Consider the following 16,456-nt stretch of genomic DNA (forward strand, 5'->3'; position numbering starts at 1 on the left):
TTATAGATGCTTACAATTATTTTATAAATAGTGAAACATTATATATAAAATATGAATTGACTTATAATTTAAAATATATGTTCTTGATAAGTTTTATTTTTTGAGTGTGATACACCTAATTACAAGTTTATTTTGAATTTCAATCTAATAATTTCACCAAATTTGACCTGGCAGCACCCAATTAGTAAGTGGCCCCCACCATTTGAAATACTCTCACTCCTCTTTAGTTTCTCCTTCGGCATCTTACACCTCCTCTCTTCTTTCTCTCTCCTCTGATCAGCACTGTGCCCATCACTGACTGGAACAGTAAAGTCAGCCCAATGGGCCCACATCCTCCATTACTGATCACTGAGCAACTCTTCGTCTTCATGCTGCTGGGCTTCCTTTACCATCAATTGCAACCAAACAAGGTTTTTGTACTTGTAGAAAAGCTCAGGTCGTAAAATAGATACAGATGCATTAGAAATCCGAACTATGAAATCGATGTAACAATAATTTAATTTTTAAATATTGTTTAACACTCAGCGAACTAATTTAAAAAATAGTTAACAAAAAAATGCTTAAAAATATATTAAAATTAAAAAAATTATCTAAAATGTTATTGAAATAATATTTTACATTTTATTTGAAGTTATTTCCAATTAATAACCTCTGAAATACTCATATTGTTTATGATTTTCTTGTAAAGGTATATTAAATTAATATTTTTCTCTATTTTATCTTAAATAAGTCCGCTCATGAGCTAGCTCGAATTTGTAGAGAATCTCAAATTGATTAATTAATCGAGCTCAAGCTTTACTCATTTACACCCCTAATCATTTAAAATATCCATGAAAAGGAGAAAAATAACATGAAATTTTGCTTTAGAAATGTTCTATTAGTTGGCCTACAAAATTGATAATGTATGTTGGGATTTTCTTAACAAGTTTGTAAAGTTGTTAGAGATATTATATCACATAATAAAACTCAAAAGAAAAATTCTATCCTGCCCACTTAATAGCTCCACAAAATAAATTTCAAAAGTCTAGGGACTAAAAGGTAAAAAATAACAACTTAATAATTTACACACATACCACACATTTTTATATGTTAGCGTACGTGAGACTCAACTTTTTAAGGTCATATGAAAATATCCTTCTTACTACAAAAATATTATAAATACAAATATAAAGTTTTAGATGTTAATATGTAAATACTTATTTCAGCTGCGCTATGTATGTAATTTATTTGGAGTATAGTAGGTTAAAAATGGCACATATTACTAGAATCTTTGCTTCTGTCGATAGCCAATTTCTGAGCAGTCCCCGGAGCGATAAATGTGCCCGAAACCGCTTTGATTTCATATCTCCTTTTTCTATCTACACCAAAATTACAAAATTAAATTTAGTTTACTATAAACATATAAATAAAAATATTTATGACTTTGCACATATAAAAATGTGTCAGGCTTGTTAAAGTTTGGCAGCAAGACTAGAACGAGTCAGGATTCAATAGAATACGTCTGAGCCGCTACAAGAACTGAAAAATAATATAAAATCAAAGCATTCAATTTATTTATTTTCGGCAAATGTACCATCACTGACCCGTAGAAAGGTTATTGATCTCACTCCATACATTCCGAATCGAATCCATATCAAAGATACGAACTTTTTTCGAGTTTATGCCACTCCCATCGATAATGCCCTCCATCTCCGAGCTCCCCATCGCCGGCGAGCTTGAAAAGGATTCAACGGACGGAGTACATAAGCTCAGGCGTAGGAGGCGTAAAAGGAAGAAGAAGAAGGTGACGGCAGAGCAGCTTCTGGCATCAAGATACGTGCATGAGTGGGCGTTCGGCCACTCCGAACCCTCCGATGATGGCGCCGGCCGCGTTCTATTCGAGCTCCACTCGCATTCCAAGTTCAGCGATGGATTCTTATCTCCGGCAGCGCTCGTGGAGAGAGCTCATAGGAATGGGGTGAGTTTCTGGTATGTTATAGACTGTATTATCATTTTCTTGCTTGTTTTTTTTGTCCGTTGTTGGCTATTATCTGTTTGATGTTTTGCCGTAGCAGATGTCTGGAAAATATGAAGCATTGACCTTTTTGTTGTGAAAAAGGATTCTGCTTTTTTTCTTTTCGTCTGTGAATAAGGAAGTTGTTCGGCATCATTTTTATGTTATGTTTTTTTATTTCGTTGAGTATTTGTCGCTTTTTTTTTGTTTGGGTTAAGTATAGAAAACGATCTTCTTACTGAAAGTTGAAGTTACTTTGTTTGTCTCATCTTTACCCCATTACAAGTTTCAACATTTTCTTTTCTATGGAAAGGAAGTAACTTTGTCTGTCTCATCTTTATTTTACTGTAATTTCTTCTTTTTTGTTTTGTTGTGTTTGTTTAGCATTCTTTTGAGTCTTTTCAACCTTGTTTTGCAAAGAAATTGCAAAAATGGTCCATATTGCTTTGCTTTTGTTTGGAGGTTATGGAAGTGATTTTTTTTTTTTCAACTTTGTTTGTCTCATCTTCATTTTTCTGTAATTTTTTCTTTTTCTGTAATTTCTTCTATTTTGTTTTGTTGTGTTTGTTTTGCATTCTTTTGAGGCGTTTCAACCCAGTTTTGCAAAAAAACGTTGCAAAAATGGACCACCTTGCTTTGCTTTTGGTTGGAGGTTATGAAAGTGATTTTTTTTAACTAGTGTATCTTATTTGATATCTTTTCACCTTGGGGTTGTTTGGCATCTTATTTCAGGCAATATTTAAGCTAGATTAGTTTAAATTGTAGTGTTTTTGTAGTCTAATTTTAGCCAATTAAATTCATGTTTTGTTAAATCCTGCCGAGCAGAAGGCTTCCGGTTATAAACATGGTATCTTTAGCAAAACTTGCGACCAACCTCAGCTTTTCAGATTTCTTTTGAGTTTAATGATGAGCAATTGTTTTGAACAACTGCAAAAATATTTGGAACAATTTTCTTTGTAATCTTCATTGCCTGGTGAAGGTTGACGCATGCTTCTAGAATTACAAGATGATTCTTTTACTAATTAATGTGGGGTATTTAGATACAACAACAACAATAAAACTTTTATCCCACTAAATAGGGTCGGCTAAATGAATCCTTTTTCTCCATTGAGTCCTATTTAGTGTCATATTTTCATTTAATTTTAATAACTTAAGATCATTTTTTATACAATATGCCCAAGTCATCCTAGGTCTACCTCTGCCTTTCTTAACATAACTTGAATCTAAAACATCTACTCTTCTAATGGGATCATCAGATGGTCAACCTTTAATTTGACCAAACCATCAAAGACGTATCTCAATTTTGATATTCATTTACATGCCACATAATTCTTATGTATTTACATATCTCAATTTTGATATTTATTTACATAAAACTTTAGTATCATAATCAAACCAAAAGTAGACACATGGAAAATGTGATTTTTAATTCATAAAAGTTAATGACTGTGGTATTTTTATGTGGTGCTAAATATTTGGATGTTTTAAATAAATATTAAAAAAAAATAGATGTATAAATACATTAAGAAATTGTGGTATATATGCAAATCTCCTTAATGAAAAATAAAACACATTGCTAATTACAGAATGGCATAAAACTAGTTACAGACTGAATTCTCCATACAAAAAATATCTAGCTTAAAACATGTAGAAGAGATTCAAATCTTTGATCACAATCCTGGAAACAGTGAGTGTGCAATTGAGCTAGAAGCCGTTCGTTACAATATGATAGTTTATAAACCTTATTTGCAAATCACGTAATTCTAATGTATTTGCATATTTTTAACCTAATTTTGATATTTTCTTCTATCATTATTTAGCGTCATAATCAAATCAAAGTGCATGAAAATATGTAGTTTATTTTATAAAAGTTACTGTTAGTATTTTCCTGTGATGTTAATGATCTGGGTGTCATACAAGTATAAATCAAAGTTTAGATGTCAGTTATGCAAATATATGCGAATTGTGAGGTATGCTTGTAAATCCCCCCATTAATGGATAACTGATCCTAAAAGTATAAACTTTTTCAATCAACAGGTGAAAGTACTCGCATTGACGGACCACGACACCATGGCTGGCATCCCTGGGGCCATAGAAGCTGCTCAAAAGTTCAACATGAGAATAATTCCAGGTGTTGAAATAAGCGCAGTGCATTCTCCAGGGTAATCATTCTTTAATCCTTGTATAATATCTTAATTAGCTTATAATTAAATAATCTGAAATTTATTAAAGCACTTTCAGAGGAAGTTATCTAAAATACCATTACAACTTAGATGCTTTTTAGCTAATTTGCCTTCATTTTATTGAATTTTTTCTCCAATCTACTGACAATTATGACTATGGAGCCTTAATTTTATATGTATTCTGCACATGAATGCTTTTTCCCAAGAGAAAAGATTCAAACAACAAATTTCCTTTTTTAGCACTTCATTTAGTAATGCAATTTGTTTATTTATCATATTACCAATTGAAGGGATGAACCGGGAGAAGAGGAACCTCTACATATTCTTGCTTACTATGGCTGTTGTGGGCCCTCTATGTGTGAGGAACTTGATGACTTATTGGCCAATATTCGAGATGGTCGTTATGTTCGAGCAAAAGAGATGCTGGCAAAGCTCGGCAAACTTAAGATGCCTCTTAAATGGGAAGATGTTGCAAATATAGCTGGAAAAGGGGTGGCTCCAGGAAGGGTACATGTTGCGAGGGCGATGGTCGATGCTGGCTATGTTGAGAACTTAAAGCAAGCTTTTAGCAAATATTTGTATGATGGTGGACCTGCTTATGCTAAGTAAGCAGACTCTTTAAATGTCTGATCACCTTATGTTAATTAAGGTTAAGCTATGGGAATTTATGGTTCAAAAGCTTAGTTTACTGTGTGCAGGGGGGCTGAACCATCAGCCAAGTCTGTTGTTGAATTAATTTGTCGTTCGGGAGGTGTGGCAACGTTGGCTCATCCCTGGGCTTTGAAGAATTCAGTTTTTGTTATTGAGAGCTTGAAAGATGCTGGTCTCCATGGTGTGGAGGTCTACAGAAGTGATGGGATGTTGGCTGGTACGATTTTCTTATATTTGAAAGTTTTAGAAACCATTTTTCGCTATATTTTATAGTTTATTATGTGCCAGCTTGCTTATCAATCTTTATACTCTGTAAATATATTTCGTAATGTCTATTATATAGCTTCACTGGTTAGATTGTTCTATGGTGATTTTGAGGTCACGAGTTCTAATCATGAAAATATTCTTGTGATAAGCTTACTCTTAATGTTGGAAACAATGGTGACCCTAATTCTCGTAGGATAGAATAAACACTTTTGTAACTAATTTAATATAACAACTTCTTTAAACAACAACAAAAAGCCTAAAATCCCACTAAAGTGGAGTTGACTAGATGAATCATTTTTCTCCAATGTCCTATGAAGAAGAAGAAAAAAGAGTGTTGATGTGAGGCTACAACATGACAATCTAAGGGATGCAAAGTTTCTGGCATGCTGATATTGTGTTTATCAGTTCAGTTAAGATATGTCGTAACCATTTTCAATGATAATAAATATTAGGTGGCTGACATCCTTGATTATTGAAGTACCACACATTTGAAGGTATGTGAACGGATTCCTACCATGTTGTCCATAGGAATTAGATCACCTCGGATTCATCTTGAATGAAGTGAAATAATGAGGCTGACAAATTTTCAAATACTTGGTTGTTCTAACGCGCAGAGGATTTTGATGCAATCACTAAAGTTGAAATGTGATTTGGATTTTATTTCAATTTTTATTTTGAAACCTTATAAATGGTATAGGTTTTTAGAGTGTAAAGTAGAGCTTCTCAATTTTCTTGTGTCTTTTCTCCTATAAATTGCTTTCAAATTTAACGTTTCTTTGATGTAGATGATTTGCTGTTAAGGTCAGAGAAACTTTGGACAAGTTGTTGATGGAAATTGCACTTAGGTTGATGTAAAAGTCTTAAGGTCTTGATTATGGTAAGGAAATTCAATAAGCTGAGAAGTCGGAAGATTTAACTAGAAAACATGGATGGCTATGATCATGAGGAATATTGTTTGCACTTTTTCTTTTAACTGCTAATAGTACTTTGGTTTTGTGTAGGATCATCACAAACAATTGGTCAATGGAAAAGTAGATTGAATATTGGGATTTGAAATAGAGCAAAATATATTATTGATAAGAGCAGTGATATTTAAACCTAATTACAATAGACATAATAAAGGAAAACAATAAAAAAATAAAATGAATTGGAAAGAAATAAAACAGAACAAAGTAAAAAAAGAAATACATGAGGGAATTAAAAATAATAATAAGTAATAAAGACTAGGGATTGTCATTATAAATCCAATACTCCCCCTGAGTTGAAGTGTAGATGTCTCTGATTTTCTTATCGACGAATTTTAGTTTAAAGCGCAAGCGGAATAAAGAGGATCCCAACTAAGAATACTACCCGGATTTCGTAAAGGTGTCTGTCAAGTCAGCCGGAGAATTCAAAGTGTAGTTGTAGTACACGTCGCATTCCATCCATAGTGCAACAATATCATTATAGTACTGGGTCACAGTCGTTGACTCTCTTATGCCTCCCCGATTTTCTTAGATACTTCACTGAAAGTTTCTACATCCGAGTAGGTATCACAGTCATTTGTTTAAATGACACTAGTTGAAGTGAGGAACATATATGAACGACCAATCGAAGTCTCCATAGAGTTGATTAGCCATGACATGACCATGAATTTCTCTACTTCTCAAGCTTCAAATGCCGGATTAGTCTTTGGAGGCTCACGAACCATACTTGTGAGATGATTGAATTTCTCACGTCTTTTTATGAACAAAGATACTGCTTGGGGTCATTGAAGAAAGTTAATGTCCAGCTTATGGATTGTGATTAAGAAATTCATGTTGGTTTCATATCCTTCGGTCTAAATTGGGGTCGATCCTCCGGTGGAATCAATAACACATTCTGAAGGTGGATCAGGTTTGGAGGAATCTGCAGTAATTTCGATCGAGCTAAAGGAGATAGTGGTGTGGTTCTGAGCCATCGATAAAATTTTGGTAGGGTTACTGACGCGCCAAAACTTTCAGCGGGGCGAGTCAATCGTACACTGCAAGTGCACATATCAATGAGTAATGCAGTTAAAGAGTACCACATATAGATCTCACAGAGAAAATGTAATAATTATTTCCGTAGAGAAATCTCTAATTTATTAATTTAGCTAACCTAGCATGACGTGATCACAAAAAGAATTTTAAGTCCTAAAGGTCTAGCAAAACAGAGCAAGGAGAGGACATCAAAAAACAAAAAAAAAAAACGGAATGGCTTTTTTGAGTTCTTCATGATTTATGAGGTTCGTGCCTATGGGATTCAAAGATCGTGGCGATCGTGACTTTACTACATGTTTTCTACGTGAGTATTGTCAATTGGAGATACAATGCTCCTTATGCCTATGCTAGGTCAAAAAAAACCTAGAATCTATGAAGTCGATGCTTCTTCAAGCCCCATGACATTCCACGTTACTTTTTCAGATCTCTTAGAATGATTTTAGAATTCTGCTTGAATATGTCAATCTTAGAATTTTGTAGTTAACCCTTCATTTCTACTACACAACGGTTAGAGACCATAATTTCACGAAACATTTTAACATCCTTAGTTGACAAGTCTAGTAGTAAATTAAGTTCGAATGTTAACCAACAACATGACCATGAAAACTCAGAAAAAGCTTAACGGAAAAACATTACGAAAAGACTACGATAAATCTAGTGCCCCCTACATCGCAGAGACACGAAAAAGAATTTAGTCACACATCGTAGATAACATCATAGTGAGAAAATTTATGAAGGAATACATTGCAAGCAACAAATATATTAAAAACTTGTAAGAACTTGCTCTCTCCTTGTGACAACAACTCTTCCTCTCGTACAAAACTTTCACAACTCACAAAACAAAGACAAAAATCCCTCTTTTAGAGAAGATCAACTTCAAGAGAGAACTCAAATTCCCTCCATAAATTCGTCTCTAGCAGCTTTCAAGCCTTCTCTGGTGCAGAGCTCCCTCTAAGAAGTCATAGGAGTTTATTTTATAACAAAAATCACTTCTTGGGCCATCAAATTTACTTTCTAAAATGCTTTCTCGCTCGTCGGCATGGTGACATCCATAATTGGCGTGGTCACGCCATAGAATTGCGAGAGCGGCGTGGTCAAGCTGATAGTTTGGCTAGGGTGGCGTTGTCACATCGGAGTGCGGCCTTGTCACGCCGCAACCCTTCGATACATGGAATGGTCACACCGCACAGGGAACTTTTCGCTTGATTTTCTCGCTTTAAATTGTTCGTATTCAACCTTACAACCTGCACAAATTAACAAAAAATCTTTCTAAAGTGTAAAATCTGTGATAAATAAATTAAAAATTATCATATAAAATGCAGGAAATAATACAGATAAAATCGCGTAAAATTGACGCATGTTAGTTACAATAGAAGACTTCAAGAAACTGCGACTGTTGCAGACCCGGTAGAAGAGTGTGCTGAACCTGCGGTTGTTGGAATAGAGTTGAAATCTTCTTGTATACTCAGCGGCGACTGGATTAGCGGGGACCAACAACTACTTGAACTAGCGATAGGAAGGCCAAAGGCTTCAGTTGTTGAAACCTGTGGCTAGAACAAAGGGCACTTGTGCATGTTGGAGCCGAAAGAGGAGGCCGCGGCTGCTGAAATCGACAAAAGAGGCCGATGACAGTTGGAACCGATAGAGGAGGTTGGTGATTGTTGGATCTTGGGTTAGGCTTTGATTCCATGTTGAGATTTGGAATTGAACAACACATTATAGGAGAAGGGGTATTTAAATCCAATTACACTAAACATAATAAAAGAAACATATAAAACAGAATAAAATAAATAGGAAAGAAATAACATGGAATAAAACAAATAGTAAATACATAATGATGGAATAAAAACAAATAATAAGTAATAACGGTTAGGAATTGCTGTTATAAATCCAATATTGAATCAAACAAAGTCCTCTAAAACTATCCCTTCGGATAGAATTAAAGTCTTCAAATCAATTTGCATAGTTTTCACAATTAATATCAACTTCTTTTATGCTGTTACATATTATCAAGTTTTTTATTCAACTAGTTGCATAAAAAGATCTTTTTTTGTAATTTAAGTGTAAGTAGTTCTATAAAAAGATATTTTCATTTAATATTATATTGTGATAATTCAATTTGATAAAATTCATTTGCATATCCACAAAGTAATCTAAAATTTTTAGTTGAGAATACCGTCAAATTAATATCTTCTAGTTGAAAATCGGGGCTGAGTTTTCAAGTTTAGTGGCTTAGGATATTATAATTACTTTGATTTTAAAGTTTTAATATTGTTTTTGATTACTAATTTTGATTATGAAGAGACATTTTGCACAGTTAATTAACACAACTCTTGCTTTTAAATATTATAATTTATTAAAATCCTATTCTTAAGATGCTAAGTTCTATCAAAGGAGTAGAAAGGAAATCTATCTTAGTGCTAGATCTCTAAGATTTGTGTGGATCTAAAGAGTACCTAATCACCGGTTATTTGCTCAGCTGCTTGATTATGTGATTGACAATACTTTAATCGACTTATTAACCCAAGAAATCATTTACATATTGCTAACATAGAGAAAAAAAATATGAATATAATAGACATACATTACAACAACAACAAGCCTTTATCCCACTAATTGGGGTCGGCTAAATGAATCTTCTTTCTCCATTGCGTCCTATTAATTGTCATGTTTTCATTTAATTCTAATAGAGTAAGAGTATGTTTTGGGGTAGCTGCAGCTTATTGAATAATCTCCTGATAAACTGATAAGCCTTATCCTGATAAACTGATAAAACTTATCATGGCTTATCAGCTTATTCGGATAAGGTAGCTGGCTGTTTGGGTCAGCTGTTTGAGAACAACTGATTTACAGTTATATGTGGATAAATGATCATTCCACCCCTGTTAAATAATGTTGTTTGTAACAAAACTGTCTTGACAATATATTCGATACAACAGAAGCAGAAAACTAATACAAAACAGTAAAAAAAATTGAAACAGTCCCCACTTAACAACGAGTATCAAAATTGATTAAAAAAATTACTAAAATTAGAATTAAAATTGTGATAATATTAATTTTAAAATCGAGACAACGTATGTCATGAGATACATTGTCCTACAAGGATACCATCGAACCCCGATCACTATCGACAGTGAAGCTTGACTGTTTGTCCGCCCAACGGAAGAAAGCATACCTCTCTGTGACGTTCTGTGGGCAACTGCAGAACTTTCTCCCGTAATCAATAAGGAAGTCTGTAGTCCACAGCGAAAAAACACACGTCGGGAGGTTTTTGAAATCCTGAAGCTCATGTTCTTTGAAAGATGTAGGAGAGAACATTATTCAACCCAGAAAATTAAACTATAGAAACAAATGTACAAGAAAAATGAAAATTATCGAAAATAACACCGAATAAAAAAACATAAATTGGAAAACAAAATGTGAGTGTGAGGTCTCAGAGAAATAACAACACCGACCAATGAGTCTGTCACTACTGAGGATAGTGGACCTTGTAAAAAAAAAAGTTCTTGGTTGCCTTTAGCTCACATGAAATCAACGTCCTGTGTCACATGTGCATATTACCAAAATAAGGTCATCCAATAGGTCATCATAAACCGATGCACCGAAAAGAAGAGAGGATCTCGATTTTCTTTATTAGGATTTCACATACAACACCAGTGAGAAACCAACGTCTTGTGCCACATGTTCATATCACAAAAAAGACAATCCAGCAGGTCCTCATAAACCGATGCATTAAAAAGAAGAGAGGATCTAGGTTGTCTTCATTAGGATTTCACATGTAACAACGACGAACCGACTATCCAGGAAAACCCATAAGGTCAGTCTCATCATGGACCTCACGACTCAAAAAAAAAAGAATAGTAACTGCTCCATATTTGAAATAACTGCATGGAGACATATTTTTGTTCGCAACAAAGAAGGAAAAAACAATTGAAACAAATAAACAACAAGAAAAAATCAAGCCATCAAACAGTGTCATCATAGAATCATTTTTCCATAGACAAATGTAAATATTAAACACGAAGATCGGGGCGCTGCTTCATGAATATTTGTCTGTGGGTAGGATACTCATGCAACTTAACAGAGTTTAGATAGAGTGTCGTATCAGCCATAAGTTCAGGATGTGCATATAAAACTCCAAGAAAGTCATCTAATGATGGTGTCATTTGAAGGACTAGGCTGAGCTGCACATACTTCTATCAGCTTATCTATTGAGTTTTTGACGAAAGCGCCTCTTTCATTTTCTTTTTCACCACCCTGGGCCGTTTTAATTGGCACGTGGACTCGAGCTCCCTCAAATTTATACTCGGCCTTCACCTGACTCAGTAACCTGCTCGACTGCCAAGTCACCTGGTATGCCTGCAAACACCTGATCACTTGGGTTGAACACATGCATGCCCGTCGCGACACATCCTCCCTAAACATGAAAAATTATTACGTTCGGAAACCTGAGACAAGTTTGCATCCGAACACTAATAAAATAACGCCCAGTGTAAATGTGGGTCCCACGAGTAAAAAAAATAAGCATTTCCTGAACATGCGACTCGCCCATTGCTTTGAAAAAGCGCCGCTTGGCATTTTTTAATCCCGCTGAGTCCTTCAAAAAACACACAAATATTATAATACATATTCATAAAATTAAATATGATAAATTATTATTAATTAACATAATTTAAATAATAGTCATATTTTAAAAATTAAATCCTAAAAATTATAATATATAACAAAATATTAATAATAATATATTACTATTAATCGATTACTTCTACAAATAAATATATTACATATATAACACCCAGTTTTTTTTTGCCTTGGCCCGGACAAGCCCGATGTTTCGAAGAACAACATGTTATTTGCTGCAGTTGTGTTATTTTGGTGTTTTCGGCGGCGATAACACCGCGATAAAACCGCTGCCGAAAACACGTCAATACAAAGCGGGTTAACTCAAGTAACACTCGAATAATACATCAATAACATCACAATAATACCGCAGGTTACCTCAATCTATTTATCATTTGAGATCCGATTAGTATATGAAATAAATGTTTGAAAACTTTATAATACATAATCGCAAAATTAAATATGATAAATTATGATTAATTAAAATAATTTAAATAACAAAATCATCATATTTTAAATAATTAAATCCTATAAATTATAATATATAACAAATTATTAATATTAATATATTACTATTAGTATTTTATTTATATAAATAAATATTTTACGTACATACCACCTAATGTTTTTTGCTTCACTTGGCCCGAACCAGCTCCAAGTTTCGATGATTAGCATGTTATTTGCGACAGCCGTGTTATTTGGGTGTTTTCGAACGCGATAACACCACAATAACACTTTCGTCGAAAACAAATCAATACAAAACTGGTTAGGTTACCTCAAGTAACACTTGAATAGTACAACAATAAGACTCAAATAATATATCAAGAACACATTAATATTATTGATGTGTTATTCAAGTATAATTAATTAAAGTTTTTGAAATAAAAAAAAATGATCATATTTAAAAAAAATTAAATCTTATATGTAATAATATATAACAAATTAATAATAATAATAAAATTATCATATTTTAAAAAATTAAATCCTATAAATTATATTATATAACAAATTATTAATAATAATATATTACTATAAGTTTACCCAGCCCGATGCTTCAACTTAACAGTATGTTATCTGCGGCAGTCGTTTTATTTGTGTGTTTTCGTTGACAATAACACGACAATAACACGACAGTAACACATCATGCCCTATGTTATTTCATGAAATCAACAACTTTACATCACTAAATCTATCTGGAACATCACCAAGAAGTCGGTATTATGTGACGCTCTCCCTCGTGAACCTTGTTATATAGCAGCCAGACCAACTTCACCTCGGTCTTCATCTATGCAGAACAATCGAATTGATTTGGATTTCTTCATCATAGAGCTATTTTAAGGTCGTTGAGTGTAAGGCTTTTCTTGTAATTGTCAGATAGTCTCCACATTATTAAACTTGGCCAACATGATCCAAAAATCTTTTGGGAATATCTCGTCACAACTCTTCTCCAAATTATCAAATTCAGCGTAAATGATCCAAAGATCCTTGGGATATCTTGTGAGCTCTTATCTTACTCATTTTCCACTTATTCATTAACTCCAATCGAAGATTGCTTTTGTCCATCTCTCTCAAATAATTCACCCTTCATTTTGACTCCATAAGGATCCTCAAGAGGAAATGCTCATGGAAGTTGAAAACCGTTGTTTATATTTTGAAAATCTACTTCTTTTATAAATTTTCAAAAGGTGAGGTTCATGAAATCCATATCAAATTTATCTTTTATTATTGCATTACAACCAAACGCATGTCAGACAGGTTAAACATTTGAAAGGGTTACTTATCCAAAGATTTAATAGCTTTAATTTTAGTACTGTATAGCATGCAATGATTTTACACAGGTTGTGCTAACTTCTCTCAAGAGCTATGAAATCCTCTTGGCGTAACAAGACTCCTTTTGGATACATTTCCGCATCAACGAGCATAATAATTAACCTTTATTCTCGTAGCCAATGATTACAGTATTTTTCAGCAGATGTATGTGATATCAATTTGCATGACATTTTGTATTCATGAGTAGTGTAGAATTTTTATTATTCACTCTTTAAATATACTAAAATTGAATGCATGGAATGTTATTTTAGTAGTAGTAGCCTATTGACAGAGTTGTAACTATGGGTGATCAAATTATTAAAAGGTGTGAACGCTTTAGATATCTCGGGTCTATTGTTCAAAGTGGTGGTGATATTGATTAGATGGGCATGTTTTTAGTAGAGTTCAAGTTGGTTGGTTGAAAGAGGAGGAATGCTTCAGGCCTATTTTGTCTGACAGAAAAGTATCGCTTAGACTGAAAGGAAAATGTTATAAGATGGCAGTGAGACTTGCAATGCTCTATGGCGTTGAATGTTCGCCTTTAATGAGTAGCATAAAATTAATTTAAGTGTTGTCGAGATGAGAATGCTTAGGTGGATGAGTGGCTTTACACTTACAAACAAAATGCAAAATGAATATATCAGTGATAGAGTTGGAGTGATAGAGTTGAGTTGGTGTAGCTCCAATGACAAACAAAAATAGAGTCATCTTAGATGGTTTGGTCACATTAAATTTCGACCATCTAATGATTCGATTAGGACAGTAGATGTTTTATATTTGACTTCTGTTAAGAAAGACATAGGTAGATCTAGAAAGATTTGGGCATATTGTACAAAAAATGATCTTAATTTATTAGAATTAAATGAAAATATGACACTCAATAGGACGCAATAGAGAAGAAGTATTCATGTAGTAGACTCCACTTACTGGGATAAAGGTTTGTTGCTGTTGTACCCTTGAGATATATTGAGGCTGGAAATTTCTCACAATGGCAAAATGCTTTTATAACTCAATTTCCATTTTAATTGAAAATAATTTTAATCTAATCATTATATTTGGTTTCAGTTTTGTGAGTTCTGACGAGTTTTACTGAAGTTTTAGATTAACTCAACGTGTTTTACTAAATTTATTTGGTTTAAAAATGTAATCCTAAAATATCCAAAATAAATCTATCATCCAGTCTCTCTTAAATTTCTTGTATTATAATCTAAACCCAGTTAGATAATCGTCTTTGCTTCACATATGAAATATACATTTGAAATATATTACAACAAGAAAACTAAAAACAATAATAAGTTTCCATGCAAAAACCAACAAAATTATAAGTTTTCAAAATGTAACTAAAATGTAAACCGAAACCGAGTTTTAAAACCTTTTTCTGCATCAATTCTAGCTCCCCTAATGAGCTGGTGGTTACTTTGCTAACAGGATTCAGTAATTTAGCTGATACGTATGAGCTTCTAAAGCTTGGAGGATCAGATTACCATGGAAGAAAAACAGATGATGAATCTGACCTAGGAAGTGTCCATCTTCCAGTTCTGGATGTTTTCAAGTTTCTGAAGCTTGCATCTCCCATCTGGTGTGGTGCTACAAAAAAAATCTTCAGAAGCTTTCTTGAAGAGCCTTCTGCTGCAAATATGAAAAAATTCAATTTTTACAAACCAGATAAATCAAATTGCTGCGGAAAAGATTGCTTTGATCTGTGTTTATCTTCATGGTTATCTGATGAGGAAAAACAAAAAGCTGAGCTTGAAAATATAAGGATTAAGCTATCTGATACTGTAGTCAGTAAAGTTGGGCTTCATTTGGAACTAGATAGTAGGTAGCTTATACTTATTTTACTTGGTCTGTATTGTTTTGGCCAATTTTTGTTTTTGTATTCTGAACAGAATCGACAAATATTTAAGTTAGTATTAGAAAAAAATGTCCGAGGAAATTGAATTATGGAAAAGTGTAATTTTTCTTCTTTACCGCATGTTTTAGACAGTTATTTGAGGCACAATACTAAAGCACATATCTGCTACTTTGGTTTGGTCTCCTTCAATGGATTTCAAAGCTTTTACTAAGCCAAACAGCGATTTGAAAGTCAATGATTTGATCGTCATCAATAGTCTTATTTCATCATCATGGTTTCTACAGAAGAATTTTCTTTGTTGCTTGTATTGGATTCTATGAATTATATAAAAGCTGCATGAAAAAGCATCCACAAAATAAAACCTCCCATCATCACATAACAAGGTAAAGTGATTTGTGATCGTGCAGTTTCCACAAAGCTAGCTGTAAAACATAAATTCAAAACTTGCATGAATGGCGCCACTTTAGAACAAATGGATTATAAACTACGCATGTCATACTTTTGGAAATAATATGAAAGAGGATAATTTGATTTCTACCAATTTCTATGAAAGAAATTATCAAACGTTACTACGAAAACCTAAAAAAAAGAAAGAAAAATCTCCCCAAACAACATACAGGAAAGCGACACTTCATATAAAGAAGCATAAACATACTTAGCGACTCCTCGGGAAAATTCTTCTGTAGAAACCCTCGTTGAATGAGAAGCCAAATGAGGAGAGGAATTTACGACAGCGGAAGGAGGTCCGGCAGAAATTGCAATGAAAATCAATATTCGGAAAAGGGCCTGTTAAATGGGCCCAACGATTCCATGGATTCCACAACGGGCCCGCCAAGTGGCCCAGTACAAGTTCGGCCTACAATCAGTTTTAAGAAGAGGGTGTCGTCCGAACATCTTCAGTGTTGTATGTATAATTCTTTTGCATTTACGTATCTAACTTCTTAACCTTTGTATTTATATTTATGCCCTTTTTTATCTTATAAATCTATGCATTGAAAGATGCATCACTTTTGAAATACACTGAATATGAGTCAACTCAACTCAACTAAAAAATTGCACGTTCAGATGGGCCTTGAAA

General features: G+C 33.6%; 1 protein-coding gene and 1 long non-coding RNA gene across 4 annotated transcripts; one reads left to right on the forward strand and one right to left on the reverse strand.

The window, feature by feature from the left end:
- Nucleotides 1-1,209: 1,209 nt before the first annotated feature.
- Nucleotides 1,210-16,105, reverse strand: LOC110025076. Of its 3 annotated transcripts, none has more exons than XR_002294080.1 (3): nucleotides 16,034-16,105; nucleotides 15,038-15,152; nucleotides 1,210-1,358 (listed from the first exon to the last, which is right to left on the reverse strand). It is a non-coding gene; the product is annotated as an uncharacterized LOC110025076 (long non-coding RNA). The 3 variants fall into 3 exon arrangements; XR_002294079.1 differs by lacking the exon at nucleotides 1,210-1,358 and adding an exon at nucleotides 7,748-8,338; XR_002294081.1 differs by lacking the exons at nucleotides 1,210-1,358; nucleotides 16,034-16,105 and adding exons at nucleotides 7,748-8,338; nucleotides 15,186-15,238 and having other exon boundaries at nucleotides 15,008-15,110.
- LOC110025074 (5'-3' exoribonuclease-like) lies at nucleotides 1,499-15,763 on the forward strand. The gene is made up of 5 exons (XM_020725338.1): nucleotides 1,499-1,957; nucleotides 4,031-4,155; nucleotides 4,467-4,781; nucleotides 4,875-5,044; nucleotides 14,952-15,763. The coding sequence occupies exons 1-5, from the start codon at nucleotides 1,661-1,663 to the stop codon at nucleotides 15,347-15,349; spliced, it is 1,305 nt and encodes a 434-aa protein (XP_020580997.1). The 5' UTR covers nucleotides 1,499-1,660; the 3' UTR covers nucleotides 15,350-15,763.
- Nucleotides 16,106-16,456: the final 351 nt, after the last annotated feature.

Source organism: Phalaenopsis equestris, unplaced genomic scaffold (assembly GCF_001263595.1).
Source record: "Phalaenopsis equestris unplaced genomic scaffold, ASM126359v1 Scaffold000287, whole genome shotgun sequence".
Taxonomy (NCBI): Eukaryota; Viridiplantae; Streptophyta; class Magnoliopsida; order Asparagales; family Orchidaceae; genus Phalaenopsis; species Phalaenopsis equestris.

Coding starts and splice junctions, on each gene's coding strand:
- LOC110025074 (XM_020725338.1), top strand. CDS start 1,661: ATGCCACTCCCATCGATAATGCCCTCCATCTCCGAGCTCCCCATCGCC. Junction 1,958..4,030: donor AGAGAGCTCATAGGAATGGG/GTGAGTTTCTGG, acceptor TTCAATCAACAG/GTGAAAGTACTCGCATTGAC. Junction 5,045..14,951: donor AAGTGATGGGATGTTGGCTG/GTACGATTTTCT, acceptor CTTTGCTAACAG/GATTCAGTAATTTAGCTGAT.